A 21,593-nucleotide genomic window follows, 5' to 3' on the forward strand; every position below is an offset into this window, starting at 1 on the left:
TTCCATTGTTTTCTAAGTTGATATTTTCCATGTGTCTTCAATTACAACTGCCATAATTTTCTTCCATAAGTGAGACAAGACTAGATTACATACATATTTGTTTGTGGGTATCAGTGGTGGGAACAATTTTTATTGTACTGCGCATATGCGCACAAGCACGCCTGTGTGCCATGCATCCACCAGCGAACCAGCAGTAGTGACTGCTGGAATCCACCCCAGTGGGTATGTGTGCACATGTGTCTTTGAGTCAGTATTTACTCCTAACAATTCCTTTGACAAGCTCCTGAAGTTTTCTTGGCAATATTTTGGAAGTGGTTTGCCATTTCTTTCGTCCTAGAACTGAGAGAGTGTGACTCGCTCAAGGTCATCCACTGGCTTTGTGCCTAAGACAGAACTAGAATTCACAGCCTTCCATTTTTCGGGATAATGCCTTAATCACTACACCAAACTGGCTCTCTTTTTCTATCATTTGGCTTCACTAAAGTGAGTCTTTACCCTATTTATTTCTGGATTGATATCACGCCCAACCCAAGAAGGACATAGAACAATCCAGCTAAGGCTCAGTTTTTGAATTGCTTATACCATAGAGGCAGAATCTTACCATACTAAACCTGTGCTATGTAATCCTAATGAATATCCACTGGAAGATTCTAAGGAGTGGCTATACTTAATCTCTTTCTCTGATCCAGCTCTGGGCTGTGATATCTCTTGTCTCATCCCCTCTTCTTGGAATATACCCCCTCCTTCATGGGAAACTGCCCTTTCATTGTAATCCATCACACACACATGCACACACACACCCTTTAGCAGACACTTTCCACTCCATCTAAAGATAGACTTTGTAAAGATGATCTTTTCTACTTACATTTTTGTTCTGGCACTAAAACTAGTGTCTTGGCAAGGGTATTTCTAGCTTAAATTTCTCAGTGACACTCTGGTTTTCTGAACAGTGGAAAGTTCTTTTTGCACACTGGTTTATTCAACCCTAGGGCAGCCTCCACTTACAGCCTGGCTAGGTTGATAAGACCCAGATTGCCTCATGTCAATCCCAGTTACGATAACGTCCATGGAATTGCCTTGTGAGTTGTGGTGGCACACTGGTTAGAATGCAGTATTGCAGGCTAATTCTGCTGACTGCCAGCAGTTCGATTCTCACTGGCTGAAGGTTGACACAAGACATCCATTCTTCCGAGGTTGGTAAAATGAGGATGCAGATTGTTGGGAGCAATATGCTGGCTCTGTAAACTCTCTGTTTAGAGAGGGCTGTAAAGTACTATGAAGTGATATATAAGTTTAAATGGTATTGCTATTGCCTTACCATAATAAATATGTGTTTTCACAATGTGTTTATAGTGCATTTCCTTTCCATTACCTCAATTCTCCGCCATGTGGGCTGTACAGCTGCTTCCCATCATTGCTTTTTTCTCTCTAAATAAATGGAATACAGTTAAGTAAATATTAAATTAAGTGTCTCTTGGATGTGATCATTAGTTCGCCACCTTTGAGCTTTTAGCCAGAATAGAGAAATTATCAGCATGCACTTTATATACCTAATGTTTTCAATTCAAGTCATTGCGATTTAAAAGGAGGTGTTTTGAAGCGTTCTTTTTTTTTTTTGGCCGTATGTGCATTAGAATGTGACTTCTGTTTGATGTTAATAACCCTGGGCAATGAGGCAGCAGCAATAGAGAAGTAGGGGAAAGAGCAGAAAATGAATTCTTATTTCCCGAAAGTGAAATTTCAAAAGCCAGGAGTGGAAAAGTGTTTGACGCACGTGGAAGACAAAAGGGAGAAAAATCAATTGAATAAAGCTAGCACTAATAAAGGGAAATAGATTGGAAGCGAAGTCCTGAGTGGATGACGCACATAGATGGACTGGAGGAATGTAGCTGCGGTACCCCAGAAATGGCACTATTTTGCTTCCTCTTTCCCTCCCATGCTTGACATTCCCAGAGCATAATAGAATACTGCATAGCGCATAGGTCATGTAAAGCTGTATTAATTTATGGATGGATCTTCTTGAAAAAAATGGACTGGATTTTTTCCTCTAACTCTTTTTTGTACCTTGGTCTATTCCTACTGGTACAACTAAGCAACAGAAAAATATATTAGGCACAATTGTTTCAACCACACTGTTCTTCTTGGGCTGCCATGACCAGCAGTTTTGACTGCTCCTCTGCTGCCAAGTCAACACCCATTTATAAAGTTGACATAACTCTCTGCTATCTCATTTTACATTAATCAAAATCTTAATGCGAAATCAACAAATCTATACGTATCAAAATGACCAGACTCTTCCCGCCTCTCACCCCTAAACTGCCTGTCTGTCTGTAAGCTCAGTTTTTCAGCCAGCTGAGCCTTCATGTGTTCCACAGTTGTTGAGAAAGTCCATTGCTACACGATTGCGCATTTTTGGATATGTATCAGGCTATTGTTAGACCTGGTTTAAACCGTGTTTTGATCTCTTCTTTAAATTTAGTAAATAACGCAGGTAATACTCTGATATATCCTGATTTAGGCATGTGGGAAATCAAGCTGTCTTACTAGGAGCATTTCCAAGCATTTTTTAAATAGAGGACAATATCAGAAGATATCATTCTCTCATTCTAGTTACCCCATGTTACAACAGATGCTACTTTAAAGACTTGGAGATGTAGCAGCCTCAGTCCTCTGCATAGCTTAATAACCCATAGGAAGAATAGAAAACAAAAATCTCCCACTAAAGATTCTGGCCTGGTATACTTGCTTTTCTCTTAGTTGATAGCAATAGCATTTTGGCAGGAGTGGGTTCCAGCAGGCACTACTGCAGGTTTGTGCACGCTGTGCATGCATGCACAGTGCAATTAAAATTGTTCTGCGCATGTGCAGAACTTAAAAACAAGGTGGTGGTGCCAACGGCGGCGCCCAGTGAGCCAGTTCGGGGGCGTGGCAGGCCTGGGTCGCCGCCGGTTTCAGCAACCCAGGCTGCCAAACTACTACTGGTTCAGCTGAACCAGTAGGAACTCACCACTGCACTTAGGCTTATATACTGCTTCACAGAGCTTTACAGCCCTCTCTAAGTGGTTTACAGAGTCAGCCTATTGTCCCCAACAGTCTGGGTCCTCATTTTACCAACCTCAGAATGATGGAAGTCTGAATCAACCTTGAGCCTCGTGAGATTTGAATTGCCAAATTGCAGGCAGCCGACAGGCAGCCAATGTAGCCTGCAGTACTGCATTCTAACCACTGTGCCACCTTGGCTCATGATAAAGGGAAATTAAGTTTAGGGAGATTTAGGTTTAAATCCACCCCACCCATGAAAGCTTATTGGTGACTTGAGCCAATCTAATCTGTTGCACAAGGCTTTAGACCAGGGTCCCCAAGCCCCTGTCCATGGACCAGTACCAGTCCATAGCATAGCAGAAACCAACCCTCACAAACAAGAGAAGCCCATCCATGGGATGCAGGCAGCCTATGAAACCATTCCCCCTCCAGTCCGTGGAAAAGCCTCTCTCCACAGAACCAATCCCTAGTTCCCAAAAGGTTGGGGGGGGGCACTCCTTTAGACCAAAAGGGGAAAAAAATGAAGGATGGAATACTATATATGGGTAGTCCATGACTTATCCCCACAGTTGGGACCCCAGAATTTCTGTTGCTAAGCAAGGTGATTATTAAGTGTATTGTGTCCAGTTTTACTACCTTTTGACTATTGTTGTTAATCAAATCACATGGTTGCTTAGTGAAGCTTGCAGATGATGATTACCGTATATGACCCTAGAATGCTACAACCATCATAAATACATGCCAGTTGTCAAGCACCCAAATTTGGATCATGTGTACATGAGGATGCTACGTCGATAGTCGTAAGTAAGAGGACTGGTTGTAAGTCATTTTTTCAGAGCTGTTGTAACTTTGACCGGGCATTAAGCAGATAGTGGTAAGTTGAGGGCTACCTGTACGTCTACTTGAGTTCTAAAAAGAAAGATGGACACAAACATAACTAATTTTACCTGTCCTTCATTCTTTTCATCTTAAAGCATGTTAAATTATGCAGTTTTAACCAGAAATATAGCCTTTCATGACCATAGACGATTCCCTGTCATGATTTCTCATTTAATTGACATGGTTGTCATGGTGAAACGACCTGAGGGAGCTTGGTAAAAAATAGTTTTATTTTTGGAGGAACAGCCACATCATATGTTCATAAACATGACGTGATAATTGTAACTATATTGCCTTTTAAAAGGCTTCCTTATCTGATAAGTCAGTTGCAGAAAATAATTGGCCCTATTTATAACAGGTACATTTACAAGCTAAAGTGTTCTTCTACAATGTTTTTTAGATGCAGTTCCTTTTATTTTTAAGTTGGACTGCCCACGTTAAAGTTGAAGATAAAATCACACAAGTCATTTCCTTAGGCCATTTCAAATCCTTCCTGAGCTGAAGCGAGTTGTGGTCGGCTAGATAGCACGGAATAACAAAACAACACTGTAGGAAAATGAAATGGTGCTTGTGTTAATATTGCGAAATTGAGAATTGAGAAATGCCATTTTGTGTGCATTAATTGTTTTGAGTGGAGCTTGGCTTGCTTGTCCTATACAAAGTGACTGACAATTGAATCATAGGTAATATTATGAATTAAACAAATGAAGCCCCAGTTGTGTAGATTGACATTACAGGATCCTGTAACAATGGTATCAGCGTACACAGAGGGTGCCATTACTTGAAAATTGCTATTCTTACACCGTTTGTTTCTTCTGCATCTTTCTGAGATGGTCTGTATTGCTAGTGTGTTATCATTTGACATTGGACAATTGTCTGTAAGAAAGTACAGGCCAATCATTAAGATCTATGGGTGGAAAGGCTTTAGTTCCAAGCTGAGTTGGATCTCATATGTTTGAATCGGTTTTAGTTCAGAACTAGATGGGACAAGTGATGTTCTGTCTTTTTGTTTTCTAAATCTCTGTTGCAGTGGGTTATTCTAGTGTACCAGCCTGGAGTTGCTGATCAGGATTTCCCCCCCCCCCCCAGTTCACTGGCTGGATACGGCAGTTTGAGAAATGTCCAATGTAAATTGTTGTGGATCTCTTCTTCATGGGTGGGCAGACAACAGCCCACAACACACGCACAGAAGATCATACTGTCAAAGTTAAGTGGTAAAATAGCCAAAGATGGAATTGGTTTGCTTCTCAGAAGTGTCCTGTTCTTACTTAAAATAAAAAACCTGAAACAGCTGCCCAAAGGCCACAAAAAACTCAGCCCCCTGCTCCTTCAAGTGATGTTACAATATCCCCAGAGGACTTGTAAAAAGGTTAAATCATGGCAAGTGAACCAAAGTTTATTACATTGAGATGTTTCGTTACTCATCCAAGTAACTACTTCAGTCAAATGAAAATTTTAGCCATAGAATCTACATTTACATATCCCCAGAGGACCCCTTGTGCGTCTTCAGCAGACAAAGGTAGTTGTTCCCAGCCTGGGGAAACTCTTTTCTTCTTCTGCTTCTTGTATTAGTTAAATAGTTACTGCTCTATCCTAGGAATCTGGCAGTGCATTTTGTAATATTGTGGGCAAAAGTGTCTAGGTATGTATAATCGATAATAGGATTTCAGTTGTGTATTCTCTACAGCAGTTGTGTCCTGAAATTTAATTAATTACAAGCTTCTAGTCTAATCTAGACAAAACTAACTCTGTATGTATATACTATTCAGTTTTGGGGTAAACAACTTTATCTACAATGCAGCAACTTTCTCCCATTCATACTTTCTCAGTGAGTTACTAAAGTGCCAACATTTGGTCACTTCATACTCCACACAGCATAAAACCTCACTGCGTTTCCCAAATTTTGCTCATTGTCAGATAGATTTTTCTCAAACATTTTTCCGGAAAACATAGCAAGTCATGTCTCTAGAGTTTTGCATTCAATGAATGCTATGATCTTTAGAATCAAGGTATTCTTCCAGTTGCCATACATAGTTGTAATCTTCACAATCATATAGCTATAGCACTCAGACATATATAGCACTTCATAGTATTTTATAGCACTCTCTGAGTGGTTTTCAAATGTTGGCATATTGCCCCCAACAGTCTGGGTCCTCATTTTACCAACCTTGGAAAGATAGAGGGCTGAGTCAACATTGAGCCAGTCAGAATCAAACTCCTGGCATTCAGCAGAATTAGCCTACACCAATTAGCTTATATTAAATAACTTGCACAGCCACTCTGTGACCAAACCATATCCATATTTTAATTTTTTTTTCTAATTGTCCCATCTACACTTGCAGGCTTACTATTCTTAAGTATTTTCATTGCTTTTTATCTTCATAAATGGTTTAGATGAAGGAATAGAAGGGGAACTCATGAAATTTGCAGATGATACTAAGGTGGCAGGAATAGCCAACATCCCAGAAGGTAAGCTCAGGATCCAAAAATATCTTGACAGACTTGAACAATGGGCCCTATCCAACAACATGAAAGTTAATGTGGAGAAAAGCAAGGTTTTACACCTGGGCAGGAAAAACCAAAGGTACAAGTACAGATTAGGTGAAACTTGGCTCAAAAACAGTAACTATGAGAGGAACTTTGGATTCTTAATGAACGATCACTTGAATATGAACCAATACTGTGCGGTAGCAGCCAAAAAGGCTAATATAATCCTTGGTTATATAAACAGAGGCATAGAATCAAAATCACAGGAAGTGTGAGTACCACTGTATAAAGCCTTAGTAAGGCCACACCTGGGATACTGTATCTAGTTTTGGTCACCACGTTACAAAGAAGTTGTTGAGACAACTTTGGAAAAAGTGCAGAGAAGAGCAACTAAGATGATTAAGGGCATGGAGACTAAAACATATGATGAATAGTTGCTGGATTTGGAGTTGGCTAGTCTAGAGAAAAGAAGGGAGTAGTGAGGACATGATAGCAGTAGTCCAGTATTTGAGAGGCTGCCACAAAGAGGTGGGGGTCAATTTAGTTTCCAAAGCAACAGAGGGCAGAACAAGAAACAATGGATGGAAACTAATCAAGGAGAGAAACAACCTGGAATTAAGGAAAAACTTCCTAACAGTGAGGACAATTAAGTAGTGGAACAAGTTGCCTTCCGAAGGTGGGTGCTTCATCACTGGAGGTTTTAAAGAAGAGACTGGATAGTTTCTCTTCTGAAATGGTATAGGGTCTCCTGCTTGAGCAAGGGGCTGGACTAGAAGACCTTTAAGATCCCTTCCAGCTCTTTTCTGATTGAAAATTTATTCTTCACCTCTATTTCTTAGACATTAACACAATATTCAATTTAGTTCTATATTTCAACATATTTATTTTATTTCCATATAGATCCCTAAAATATTCCATCATTATTCTCTTATTTCATCTTCCTTCCACATCATTTGATTTCTATTATTTTTAATTCCATTCACTATGCTGGCGGCTCATTGTTTAGCCTCCTTCACCTAAATTATTATTTCCATTAAAACCACTCTGCCTTTTCTCTGCTTCTTAATCTTGTTTCTTGTTCTTTCACTATATTCCTTGAAACTATATTTTATCCTCTATTGACATGCAATATCTTTCATTCTCATTTTTTTTTGCATTAATATTCCCTTACAGTAATTGCATTTCCAGAACCCTTTTTTATTTTTGCACGCCAGCAAAAATCTTTGTTCATATTTCTCCAGATACCCGTGTGACATTCTATAAAATAATTCCTTTTTCTCTGTTCCAAGCAGCTACCACACCCTCTTTCTACATTTTGTCTGGAAATTTAAAAATATATAGTCTAATGCTTTTTATATGATTAATATTTTCTTTTTCTCCATGCATTCTACTTTCACTTGTGTTTTTCACATCTTTCTTTTCCTTCCACATCCATTTTCCCAGAGACATTTTTGACTTTACAAAAAAAAAGGTCTACCCCATATCCAGAATATCTCATTACCAATGTAGCTTTCACAGGTGTTTTGTCTTTCATTATAAGCAAGCATATCGATAATCTTTTCTATTTATTTATTTTCCATTTGCAGAAATGATTAGAGTTATGTGTAAATGACATATTTGAAATAATATCTTTCTCTAAGCAATCACCAAACCATCACCATTCGCATCTATTCTTGTATCTCCGGATGGTTCAATTTATTCTTAGATTGTTTGCACTCATCCATTCATTTCATCTAATACAGGGGTGTCAAACTCAAGACCCAAGGGCTGGAACTGGCACTTAGATTTGGCCCGCAGGGTCACCCTGGAAACAGCCTAGGACCGGCCTGCAGTGCTTCTGCCAGTGAAAATGGAGCTCCGAATTCCATTTTCATTGGCAAAGGGTTGCATGAGGCCGTGGCAGGCAAAAACTTAGCTCAGGAGCCCATTTTTGCTGGTGGCGCACTCAGGCCTCCACAGGTGCCCCTGACACAAGTGATGTTGAGCTGGCCATGCCCACCACAGCCACGCCCACCACAGCCCCCCGAGGTCAAACACAACCTGATGTGGCCCTCAATGAAATCGAGTTTGACACCCCCGATCTAACAGAATAATGCTTACCTTCGGATTGCATTCATTTACAATGTTGTTTAGTTTTTTCCTCCAAAGTTATCCTTGGTTCCTCAATTATCCTATTATTCAGCAAAACATGTTTTCATCAAACTATGAAGTCCTACTTTGAATCACAGCCACAAAATCATGGATAAAACCAATTAATATGTTTTATTTCCTTCATTCATTTCCTTAGGCATACATTTGACTTCACAAGATTGGACCACTTTCATGCATGTCTATTATATCTGTTCCCTTTCTCTTAGTTCCACAAACACATAACATATCCATAGTCAACCTTCAATTTATGATCTTTGGTTCAGCTGATTTTGAATGTAACAAGCAAAATCTAAGGTTATACTTTATGCAAAACAACAGACAAAATTTATTGTTTGCAAACAATCTGGACAATGCACATACATTATCTAAGTTTTATGGACATATTGTACAGTTTATAGACTCTGTGTACATTTTACTCATGCATAAAATTCCACTAATGGACATTAGGCTTTAACAGATTTCCAATTAGTTTGTGAAATCAAACATTTAGTCTATTTTTATATCTTTATTTCATTTATTGTCACATACTTCACTATTTACTGTTCTTACATTTCAAGTTATACTCTTCCATATGTCATGAATTTTGCTAGAGTGGCCTTAACATTGCTAGTGGGTGTCTGTGCCTGTCAAGGGTTGGGAAAAAGGAAAGAAACTTTCTAGTCACTCACACACCTACAGAAAATACACATGTACTATTTTTCTCTAAACTAATATTTAGCATTAAAAACTCATGTCACTCACTGAATCATCACTGGTATGGCAATCCATGCCACATACCTATGTAACCTCACTGAACTATGCAGTGCCTCTTGCACACCTCCACATACCCTCCCCAATCTGCACAGCACCTCTTTTGCACATACCTGACCCACGCAGTGTCTCTTGCTCACCTCTGCAGCCCAGGTCAGGAAGAGTGGAAGGGGATGTGCAGGTTTGTATGAGTTATGCAGGATGGGTTAGGAAGGGTGTGCAAGAGGTACCATAGGGGTCAGGGAGGACATGTGAGGGTATTCATCTGATTCTCCCCGGTTTGGGGCAAACTGGTAGTGGTGGCTGTGGGAGGCTCTGCCCACCTGCCCCGACGTAATGCATGAGCACTGCGCATGTGCAGAAGACAGCATGCATGTACAGACAAGGCACATGCAAGTGAGGCGAGCATGCGAGCAAGTGCGTTCACATTTGCGAACCGGTAGGAAATGCAGCCTATCAGTATCACCACATGGATGTAAACTGTAGTGCATTGTCATTAGTTTCCTAATAGACTATAGTTTACTGATAGACTATATCTGCCCCGAAAATCAGGTGGCAGAGGATTATTGCAAGTGAAGCAAACAGTCGAAGAAGAAAAGCATGCACTGGCTGATTATTTAAAAGAGAGTCAAGAACATCTATTAATCGAAGTAAAGAACAAAAATCTACTGAAGGCCCAACAGACGAAACAAGAATACAGAAAAGATGTGATAAAATCAAGAATGGAGAGTTGGCAGAACAAAGCACTGCATGGCCAATTTCTGGAAAAAATAAAAGATAAAGTGGACAGTGAACAAACTTGGCTATGGTTAACAACAGGTACATTAAAGAAAGAAACAGAGTCACTAATCCTGGCTGCGCAAGAACAAGCTATCCGCAGAAATGCCATTAAGGCCAAAATCGAAAAATCCTCTGATGATGCCAAATGCAGACTTTGCAAAGAAGCTGATGAAACTGTTGATCACATACTCAGCTGCTGTAAAAAAAATCGCGCAGACTGATTATAAATTGCGACACAATTCAGTAGCACAAATGATCCATTGGAATTTGTGCAAAAATTATAATATTAAAACAGCAACAAACTGGTGGGAACATCACCCTGAAAAAGTCACCGAAAATCAGATGGTCAAGATCTTGTGGGATTTCCGCATACAAACAGACAAAATACTGGCGCATAATACACCAGACATCACACTGGTTGAGAAAAATAAGGTCACAATCATAGACATCGCAATACCAGGTGATAGGAGGGTCGCCGAGAAGCAACATGAAAAAATCGCAAAATACCAGAACTTAAAAATCGAAATTCAACAACTGTGGCACAAACCAGCAGTGGTAATTCCAGTGGTAATTGCCACACTGGGTGCTACTCCAAAAGCACTGGAATTACATTTAAAACAGTTAAAAATTGACAAAATCACCATCTGTCAAATGCAAAAAGCAGCACTGCTTGGATCTGCACGCATATTACGAAAATACGTTACGACGTCCTAGGCCCCTGGGCGGGACCCGACTAGTAACCAATGCCAAATCCGGCGAAACAACTGGCCGCTGTGATACAATTGTATAATAATAATAAGTAGTGGTGGTGGTGGTGGTGGTGGTAGTAGTAGTAGTATAAACTTTTATTCATTAAACATGAAGCTCAGTCAACTGAACATTTAAAAATGTATCAGAAATATCATTGATTGGTTCTGATGATTGATATGGGTTGCTGCCAGCATCCTATTATTGTTATATCATTATTATTTCTCCTCTTCCTCCTCCTCTTCCTCTGTTCACATACTACCTCCAATTCAGACAGTTCAAATGCAGTCCCAAAACAACCTCTATATCTTAACAAACCTATCCCTTTTATATACTTTCACTAAGATTTGCCTGGTCTTAGGCATTTAATTAAGTTGCTTCTAGGGTTGATGTGGCACTTTGCCAGGTTTAGCCTGTACAGAAAAAGTTTTAACGTTCAAATTACTTGACATATCTGTCCCAATCAGGGCATCTTCTGACATCCATTATGCCTTTGTTCAAATGAGGTTTTCGGATTGTAATTTTAGAAAGATGGAGAAAATATAGACTAGATTATGAGCCTGAGTCATAGCCATGCTATAGGCAGCATTATTTGCTAATGCTAAATAATATATCATCTATTTCAGTTGCTTGTGTTCTATAGGTGCCAATGTTCTCAAATCATGCTCCCATTATTCATTGTATGCCTGGTAGGAGCCAATATAGTGGGCATCCATGTACCAATTCAGAGGCACATGTGTTGTACTGATAAAGGATATCTCAACATTCTCCTTCGGGTTTTTTTTGTTTTGTTTTGGTGGTTTTGGATCTCCCCCACCCCCGTAGCAGATCAATGCAACTGTCCCATAGGAGCTGGTGTAATTGTTAAAAACAAGGAAATGTTTGAGTTATTTTAAATCATTTTTTTTCCTTTTCCTCAATCCTATCTGCTTCTCCATAGTTCACCATACTACCTTCTAAGTCAGGGGTGTCAACCCTGCTTTCATTAAGGGCCGCATAAGGATTGTGTTTGACCTCAGAGAGCCAAGTGGGCACGGCCAAGGTGGGTGAGGCCAGAGTAGGCATTGCCAGCTCGTCATCCTGCAGCTCTTTGCCGCAGGCCAGATCTAAGCACCCGGCAGGCCAGATTCAGCCCACAGGCCTTGAGTTTAACACCTCTGTTCTAAATGTTCTGCCAGCTAATTTCTAAATTATAAACTCCCTGTATTCTGGAAACTTACATTTCCCTTCCTCCGTACTATTTCTTTTTCTAGGGATTTGGAATGCTGCTCATGGAAGAGGCAGAGAGAATTGCCAAGGAAGAGCATGGCTCATGGAAGATAGCTGTCATTTCAGGTAATAAACTACTAGCAACTGTGTAAGTATGTACCCTCCTTTGTTAGCAGGTGAATGGGAGAGAAAGTGTTGGATAGCCGAGAATCGGAAAATTGCTAAAGAAAAAAAGCTTTCTAGATCAGAAGTCTTTGTCTGTGACAGAGGGAGCATTTTGCTATTGAAAAAAACCAGTCACGTATGTTTACAGAAAGTATCTATGGTTTGATGAGATTTCTAATTGTTTCTTCATATGTTCATCCAGGAAAATAGGACATGTTATGAAATATAGATCAGATAACTGGAATCAGCAGTTTCTTTAATTTACTTTCCATGCAATTGTCTACAACATCCATTGGAATTTGAATGGTGAATAGTCTGCCCTTTAAAACTGCAGGATATATATATAGGGCAAGTTGTGAGATTGCTTTTTCCCTCTCTAGGATGGTCTCAACTGATATTTCAACAGTGATCAGGAAATAATGTATATTTCCAGCTACTGATAAACACCACTCCCAAATATTGCTCTTCAAACTATATAAATTGGGGATAATCAGCTGTACCTGCTTTGTTTCTGGACAGCATAATCAGTAGGAATGGTTTATGGGAATTCATCTCTAGTAATGTCTTGTTTGGCTACATGTAACATACTCCTAATGTGCATACTTATTTTCTAAAGAGAGAGGTACTATAGTTCAAATCTATCTAGGGACCATATCCTATATCCATGATGGCAAACCTATGGCACACATGCCACAGGTGGCACGCGGAGCCCTTTCTGTGGCCACGCGAGCCATCGCCCAGCTCAGCTCCACTGTGCATGTGTGCGCGCCTCCCACTGGCCAGCTGATTTTGGGGTCTCTGCCGTGCATGCAGGAGCCCAGAGGAGGCCGTTTTTGCCCTCCCAGAAGCTTGAGGAAAGCCTCAGAGCCTGGGAATGGCAAAAGCTCCCCCCCCCCCTGTGGTGCAGGAGGCCAAGTAGGCCACACAGGGGGTTCGTACAAACGTGTACGCATGGGGGGGGGGCGCATGCACAGCGGGGGGAGGCATTGTAGTGTGGGTATGGGCATGCACGCACACACAATTTCGGCACATGAGAAAAAGGTTAGCCATCACTGTCCTATATCCTCCTAATTGTGAGGAATTCCTGTACTTTGCACAGAAATAAGATTGATATTCACTCCTAGCTTTGCACTAAACTGAAAGTTACATCAATCTGCTGATACAATCATAAATTTACACACAGTAGTCACCGTGTGCTAGAGACGATGGCGAACTCTTCAGAGTCAAATTGAAAAGAGGGTTGCAGAAGGAAAGAGAAAAAAGGGAGTCCCCATTATGTGTGCATTGTACAGTTCATCTATTCATAAATTCAACCCAAGGGTTAATAATCTTGGCGGAAAGTCTAGAATAAATTTAAATCTATCAAAGAATAAGACAGCCAGGAGAAGGCCTGAAGCAATAATACTTTTCTCTATTATGTAATTTCTGGATATTTTAGGACTTTAACTTTGGGATGGGAAGGATGATATTTTTAAAAGAACCAGTTTGGTCTAGTGGTTAAGGCAGGGGTGTCAAACTCAAGGCCCGGGGACTTGATCTGGCCCATAGGGTTCTTAGATCTGGCCCGTGGGGCTGTCCTGGAAAGAACGAAGAACCGGCCCACGGTGCCTCTGCCAGCAAAAATTGAGCTTGGGAGGGCTGCGGGTGGAGGGTTGCAGGAAACCGTTGCATCCTAAAATGGATTTTGAGAGGGCCATGGATGGCCCTCCTGGCTCCATTTTCACTGGCAGAGGGTTGCAGGAAGCCATTGTAGCCGAAAACGGAGCTCAGGAGTTTGTTTTCTCTGGCAGAGCGCTCTGGCCACCACAGGTGCCCCCGACACGAGTGATATTGAGCTGGCCATACCCACTCTGGTCCACCAAGGTCAAACAAAACCCTGATGCAGCATTCAATGAAATCAAGTTTGACACCTCTGAGTTAAAGCACCAGGCTAAAAACCAGGAGACAGTGAGCTGTCGTCCCGCCTTAGTCATGAAAGCTGGTTAAGTGACTTGCGGCCAGTCACTATCTTAGCCCAACCCACCTCACATGGTCGTGGTGTGGAAAATAGGAGGAGGAAGGGATAGTAGGTATGTTTGCTACCTTGAGTTTATTTATAAAAATAATAAAGACAAGATTTTAAAAAAAAAATCTGATTGCCAATCTTTTCCAAGCACCAAACCTTTGTTGCATTGCAATAAGTGAGAAAACTAAGGCTTCTCTAATGGCCCAATAAAGAGATCAATCAAGGAAGAAGGATGAGACGTTTAATCGTTATTCATGGCAGTTCATATGGTACAGGACATGTCTTGTACACTCAAAAAGCAAAAGGCAAATAAGAGCATGGTACTTCCACTCCTTAACAACTTCTCTCACTCTCTCTTGGTCACATTTTCACCCGCCCTCAAACTGTTTCAGAGATACCAAAGAAGTGCTATTTTTTTGTTGTTAATTATTCTCATTTTCCTTACAAAGAGGCAAAGGAGAGGAAGCGCTTAAAGAGAGTGTGAGCATATTTTAAAGCAGCATGAAATGCATAAGATGATATTGTGGAGAAGCCTCTAAGCAGTCTTTAGAAAGCTTGATGTACTTTAGAAAATCTCACTTTTACCTCAGTTGGGGATCATTCTTGCTGCAGACTTGATTAAAATCTCTCTCACTCTCTCGGTCTCTCACCCAAACACACACACACACAAGTATGCAAAGCCAAAAAGAGATAGAAAGTAAGATAAAAAGAAAGGAAAGGAAAAAGAAAAAGAAAATATACAATTATTTCCATTCTTTTTTTCTATTGAGTAATGGCAATGTCAATTTTTCTTCATCCCATTTTATCATCTCTGAATTATCAGACTTTTCTACAGTCCATGTAGAATTTACAGTCTTTCCAACAGATTCTTATCATTTTTGCCAAATGAATTAATCTTATGGGAAAGGCAGGACATATTTCTAGATGTGGGTGCTTCCCTGAATTTAAAGTCATATCTTTTTGAAGAAATTTCTTAGACACCTCATGGTCTCTAGCATTGCATGGAGACCTGACCTGTGCCTTAAAAGAAACCCACAATAGACTGTCCTTTTCATAAAAGTCAGCCTTCATAAAGGTGTAGAGAGGGGAAAAAACACCAAAAACCAAATTGTACTTTTTATAGGGTGAAATACCAGACAGAAACTCTGTAGATGAAGCCATTTAAAATGACATGGAAATGTGAGCAAGTTACTTTCTAAATCCTCAGTGAGTGTACCTAGAATAATCCAGAGACTTCATTTATGGTACTTTTTTTGAAATTATTCAAGTCCACCAGGATGATCAGGCAGATCAAGATGTAGGATGTAACCTACCAGTATTACCGTATTTTTCAGGCTTATAAGACGCATCATGATTTTGAAGAGAGAAATTTTTTTTAAAAAAGTTTTTGCACTCTGCAGGCCTTCCAAACCCTCCTCGTCCCGTCCCCCCAAAAGGCAAGAAGCCTTTTTTGGGAGGCTTGTAGAGTGCCCCTGGGGGCTGGAGGGGGGGGGCAAAACGAGCAAAAAAGTGGCCATTTTTTTTGCAAAAAGGGGGGGCATGCAGAGGCTTTGGAAGGCTTATAGAGAGCTCCTGGAGGCTTGGTGGGGCAAAAATGGGGCAGTTTTTTGCTCTTTTTTGCTCTCCCCAGCCCTCAGGAGCCCTTTGCAAGCCTCCCAAATCCTCTGCACATCCATTTTTGCAAAGGCGGCGGGGTTTCAGTAGGCTAAAAATGCTGTATTCAGTGTATAAGACGCACCCAGATTTTCACTCTCTTTTTTGAGGGAAAAAAGTGTGTCTTATACTCCGAAAAATACGGTAAGTCAAATGGTGTAATTTGTAGAAAAAATTGCCAAGGATATGTTTTATAGATTCCACTTGATCTTCACATTTCAGCAGCAATTGCCAGCATCCCTGGCAATACAGGCAATCCTTGATTTATGACCGCAGTTGAGCCCAAAATTTCTGTTGCTAAGTGAGACATTTATTAAGCAGGTTTTGCCACTTTACAGCTTATTTTGACACAGTTGTTAAGTGGATCACTGCAGTTGTTAAGTTAGTAACATGGTTGTTAAATGAATCTGGCTTCCCCATTGGCTTTGCTTGTCTGAAGGTCACAAAAATTGATCACGTGATTCCAGGATGCTGCAACTGTCATAAATACGAGTCAAATGCCAAGTGTCTGAATTTTGATCTTGTGACCATGGGGATGCTGCAATGGTCATAAGTGAAAACTGTTGTAAGTCACTTTTTTCAGTGCTGTTGTAACTTCAAAAGGTCACCAAACAAACCGTTGTAAGTTGAGGATTTACCTGTATTAGATAAAATTGCTTGCTGCTTTAAGCCATGATTTTTTTATCCAGGCTGTATTTATACAAGTATATTTCCATGCCTCTCTTTCATTTTGTGGGAAACATTTCTAGCACGTGGCCAATTCATCATCATTATCCTCATCATTTTCTTTTTTTGTCATAAATAAACTTACAAAGCTCCCCTAAGCTTTTTCATCTACATTTTGACTAATGATGCATTGCTCATATGTTTCTTTTTTTGAAACTCTTTCCATCAGATTAATATTTGCTTTGATTTGTATGTCTAAAATTAAGTCAAATTATTCCAAATAAAATACCTTTAATGGAAAAGAGGAAAATGTATATTGGTCTTTAGGACAGGAAGGATGGATTAAATTTACTTCAGGAGACATTTTGGTCATATCTGCCTCAAGATCCAACTAAATTCATTCCCCATACTGAGATTTTCCAGGTGCATTGGGATTGCAATTCTCAGCTAATATTTCTTCCAAATAATTTTGAAAGAATGCATAGCCATACTATTTAACATTTATACCTCAAACCTTGTGTTTTTATTTCTTTCAAGCTTATTGATATTACTGGATGGATAACTGCTGCTTTTCTGATCTTGCAAAAAAAAGGGGGAATGCAGGGGTCTCTCCCTTTTAATTCTAGGTTGACATATTGTTTTGACTATTTAATAGGAAAGTCGAATGTTTTCCTAGTCTTCATACTTCATAAAGGATTTAAAAGAAATACTTTGGGCCTCATGTGAGTGCCACACTCCTCTGCTGATTCATTAAAGTAGCCTGCCCATAATAGCAAATGTAACAGAAATCAAAAGGCACTTTAAAGATTCGTCTTCTGATGATTCTCCCACCTCTCAACAAGACAGGAAGCTTTTCCGTCAGCCCACCGCATATCTGTATTTTGTACACATAGAAAAACCAAATTAAAATTGACAAGCTTGTTGAAAAATGCATTCACTGCTTAAAACTTCTCTCTGTACCAATTTAGTACTCTTCCTTGGCAATTGGTTGCCAACTCAGGTAAAGGAGAACTTGGTATTTGATTCTGTTATCTATCTTTCAGGGAAGTTGCCCCTCTGCCCCACCCCCAGAGAAAGCAGGGAGAACATTCTAGGCTTGTAAATGACTTCCTTCGCCTCTCTCTTATCTAAGCAATTCTTCTTGCTTAGGCAAGAGAGAATCTGTGCCGTCTGAGCTACCTGCCATACAGCTGCAGTTTGGGTTCTTAACCACTGCGCCACTGTGGTGGCACCGTGGTTAGAGTGCAGTACTGCAGGCTACTTCTGCTGATCACTGGCTGCCTGCAGTTTGACATATTGAATCCCACCAGGTTCAAGGTTGACTCAGCCTTCCATCCTTCTGAGGTGGGTAAAATGAGAACCCAGATTGTTAGGTGCAATAGGCTGACTCTGTAAACCACTTAGAGAGGGCTTTAAAGCACTAAGAAGCGCTATATAGGTCTAAGTGCTATTGCTATTCTATCCCAAGCCAACATCAAGCTCATCTTCCCATAGTTTTCTCCACTGGACCATAAGCCCGTTTTAAAATAACACAAGATAAGGCCCTGAACAATGTCCATCTAAAAACCCCTTCCTATTCCAGAGCACACCCACCCAAACCCTTAACACTGGTGAGGGCAAGAAACCTCTCTGAAATTTCCTCAGTCCTCTTAGGCAACATCAATTCAGGGTGGTGAAGGAGAGAGAAACATGAACAGACAAAATCTTAAGAAATACTATCACGAAGGAGGAACTGAGTACATTATAACCCTGTCACTACACTAACAGAGCTTGAAATGAATCAAATCAGAAGATAGTTAAGAACAGGCGCTCCGGTGGAAGCTTCTGGCAGTCACTGATGAAATCTTGTGCCACCTGCCATGCAGCTGCAGTTTGGGTTCTTAGCAGTCTCTGCTAAGAAAAATGTGCTTAGAATAAATTGAACAAGTCATTGTGCTTTGATTCCCATCCATGTTTATATCTTTTGGCTGGCTGTGGACCTAAAATGCAACTTTTTCTGCCCACTGTTGACCAGTTGTTTATACAAATGGTGGTACTCATCGGGTTTGTTGTTCTCCACATTTACTTGCTGGCATTTAAGAAGGCTACTTTCCTATTTTTATCTACCCTAAATTAATTGGCCACAGGCAATGGTAACCTGCAATGGTTTCACGTCTACATGTCAGCTTCACAAAGGCTGGGTTTATTTGTCAGCAACTAGAGCTATTGTTTTCTTAGAGCAGCTTTTGTTTAATGAGTCCACAAATGCTCCTTCTAAAGATTGGTGTTTAGAAGATACTGCGTGGTTGATGAGGACAGGAAAGTATTTGGGCTGTACTGTTTCATTTGGAAAAGAAAAAACTACCCCTTTTTATGAGGTTAGAACATTACATTCAAAGAATCTCAAAACTCTTGATACAAACTTACATTTAATGGAATGTTAAAAATAACAAGCAGCAGGAGGTAATAAAATAATGCAATGTTGCAATGTATATTTAGCTTTTTAGGTTAATTCTCTTTTTTCTTGGGCTTCTCCCCATTCAGTCTATGCCTGGAGAATGGGGCTTCATCAACAGCTTTCTTTGCCCTGGTATCAATGCTTCCTATTGACCTTTTTTTTTGAGGACATAACTTCAAATGGAACCACCATCTCAATAGAAAATTGAAGCAGAATTAAGGTGATCTGGCAGGAAACTATATTTCCCTTTGAGAAAACAAAACCAGTCCTCCACTTTGGAAGCATTCTTTGTCATGTAGGTGAAGAGCCTATGTGAGATTATTGATCTTCAGGACACCAATTAGCAGACTGCAACCATGATCTAGTCCAACACTTTAATTGCTACATCACTCTGATTCTGCCATCATGTGGAGTCTGACAGCATATTTCACAGATACAGCCAAAATTTTCTGACAGTGGTTCCATCTTCATGCAGTTTCAGTAGCTGCTATCTTTAAAGCTGGTAATACATCCATAAAAGCTAAATTGATATTCCAGCATTCTCAACATTTATTTATTTAAAGTAATTTATAGTATATGTCCCTTCTCATCATCACCAATTCTAAAGCAGTTAACAGCAATCATTAAAAAGGCAGCTGATTAAAAATATTACGGGAGTTAATGGGTAATTGAAGCTAAATTTAAAAAATGAGTTTTTAAAAAACATCTGAAATATGGATCTTTATAACGGCTGGAGAAAAAGCTTTTCCATCCTATCATGCAGTAATATAATAGCAGTAGCAACAGCATTTAAACTTATATTTTGCTCCATAATGCACTACAACACAAACTGCACAGAGCCAAGGTGGCGCAGTGGTTAAAAGCAGCACTGCAGGCTACTGCTAGATCAGCAGGTCAGCGGTTCAAATCTCACCGGCTCAGGGTTGACTCAGCCTTCCATCCTTCCGAGGTGGGTAAAATGAGGACCCAGATTGTTGGGGGCAATATGCTGACTCTCTGTAAACCGCTTAGAGAGGCCTGAAAGGCCTATGAAGCGGTATATAAGTCTACTGCTATTTTCAAATGTCAGCATATTGCCCCCAACAATCTGGGTCCCCATTTTACCAACCTCAGAAGGACAGAAAGTTGAGTCAACCTCAAGCCAGTCAGGATCAAACTCCTGGTTGTGGGCAGAGTCAGCCTGCAATACTTCATTTTAACCATTTCATCACCACGACTATGGAACTTTGGTTCCATCCATTGAAGTGATTGGCAGAATATTCAGGACAGAATCCTTTCTTTGCACAGCTAGTAATTGTAACTTTCTGCTGATATATGCAAAGGGTATTATTAATTTGGATATCTTTGAAAAGAAAATAGTCAAGTTCAGAGAAGAAAACCTTAATTTATTACCTTTATATCCTATCTTTTTCTGAGATGTGAAGGTTGCGTGTTGGTGGTCTCCCCTAGCTTTATCTTCGCAAGAACAGCTCTTGTGAGAAAGTTTGAAGTGAGAGAGACTAAGGCCCCAAGTCCTCTCTCAGTGATGATGAGGTGTAACCTTTATATTCTGAAAAAACAAAGGACAGCTTCTTGGGAATATCAACAGGCGAAGCATTTTGGGAGTTCCTTTGTAGACTTTCCAAGACTTCTAGTTGCTCCCTCTGGGAAACATAATGCTAGACTACATCTGAAGGGTACTGGGATGGGAAAGGTTTAAAGGTAGGTTCAATTGTGTCAATTCATAGTTTTGCTTATAGAGCAACCTTTCTTAATCTGGGTGCTGTCCAATTATGCTATGAGCATCATTCACAGATTCTTCAGCCAGGTTGGCTAGTATGTTTGACTGGAAAGCCTTAAAATTGTGATGTCAGCCTATCTGGAGATCATCTGGTTGGCAAAAGCTGCTACTGCTGTTCTTCCAGAACATACGAACAACTTCCTCCCATATATTGCATATACATATACACAAGCTAGGTCTTGGAGCACTAATCAACAGTGTCCAAAGCATTTGTAGACATTAATGGTGGAAAGAATAGGAGAAAGCTGTTGGGGCAGTAGGCTGCGTACTGAGCAGCCCTGATTCTATTTTCTAAAGATTTAATTTTACATTCTAGATGCTTGTTCAATTCTTTCATGTTTGGCCAATCAGTCCTCCATTGTTCTCACTTGAAAAGGTGGGCTGTATGTCCTTAGCAACCAAAAAGCCGTCCCTCCCCACTCTATCCCCTTTTCCTTCTCCTTCCTCAGCAGTTGTCTCCAAGAGCCAAACATAAATGGAACAACTTACTTATTGTGAAAGTGTTGCTTGATCTTCCAAGATTGAGTAATGTACCAGCATGGCAGAAGGAATTGCTTTTGTTTTGACCTTAGGGGGTAGCCCTATTGGAGCTCCTCAGTGCTTTAATTCACAATCTTAATTTCTGTTTCCAAATGTTTATATATCTAAAATGGCAGTTTCTGACTTTTCATAGGAAATCAAGATGTAAGTGCCACTTAATTTTTTTTAAATCCTTTGTTTTAGCTTTATGGAATGTTTCGGAAATGTTGCCTAAACTGAGAGGGAAACCCAAGTTTGTGGTGGATTAGGCATGCTTTTCTTTTGGAAGAGCAGTTTTCTATTTGTTTCATAGTTGGCTAAAT

The 21,593-nt window shown here is 40.2% G+C and overlaps 1 protein-coding gene across 1 annotated transcript in view; it reads left to right on the top strand.

The window, feature by feature from the left end:
* The window catches only part of ELP3 (elongator acetyltransferase complex subunit 3), a 102,401-nt gene that overhangs the window by 69,926 nt on the left and 10,882 nt on the right, over positions 1 to 21,593 (top strand). Inside the window, exon 14 of the mRNA XM_087717439.1 lies at positions 12,090 to 12,171. Coding sequence (XP_087573565.1) covers positions 12,090 to 12,171 — 82 coding nt within the window. The remainder of the gene's footprint in view (positions 1 to 12,089; positions 12,172 to 21,593) is intronic.

Source organism: Thamnophis sirtalis, unplaced genomic scaffold (genome assembly GCF_051295495.1).
Source record: "Thamnophis sirtalis isolate CommonGarterSnake01/CBP01778 unplaced genomic scaffold, rThaSir2_p1.2 scaffold_6, whole genome shotgun sequence".
Taxonomy (NCBI): Eukaryota; Metazoa; Chordata; class Lepidosauria; order Squamata; family Natricidae; genus Thamnophis; species Thamnophis sirtalis.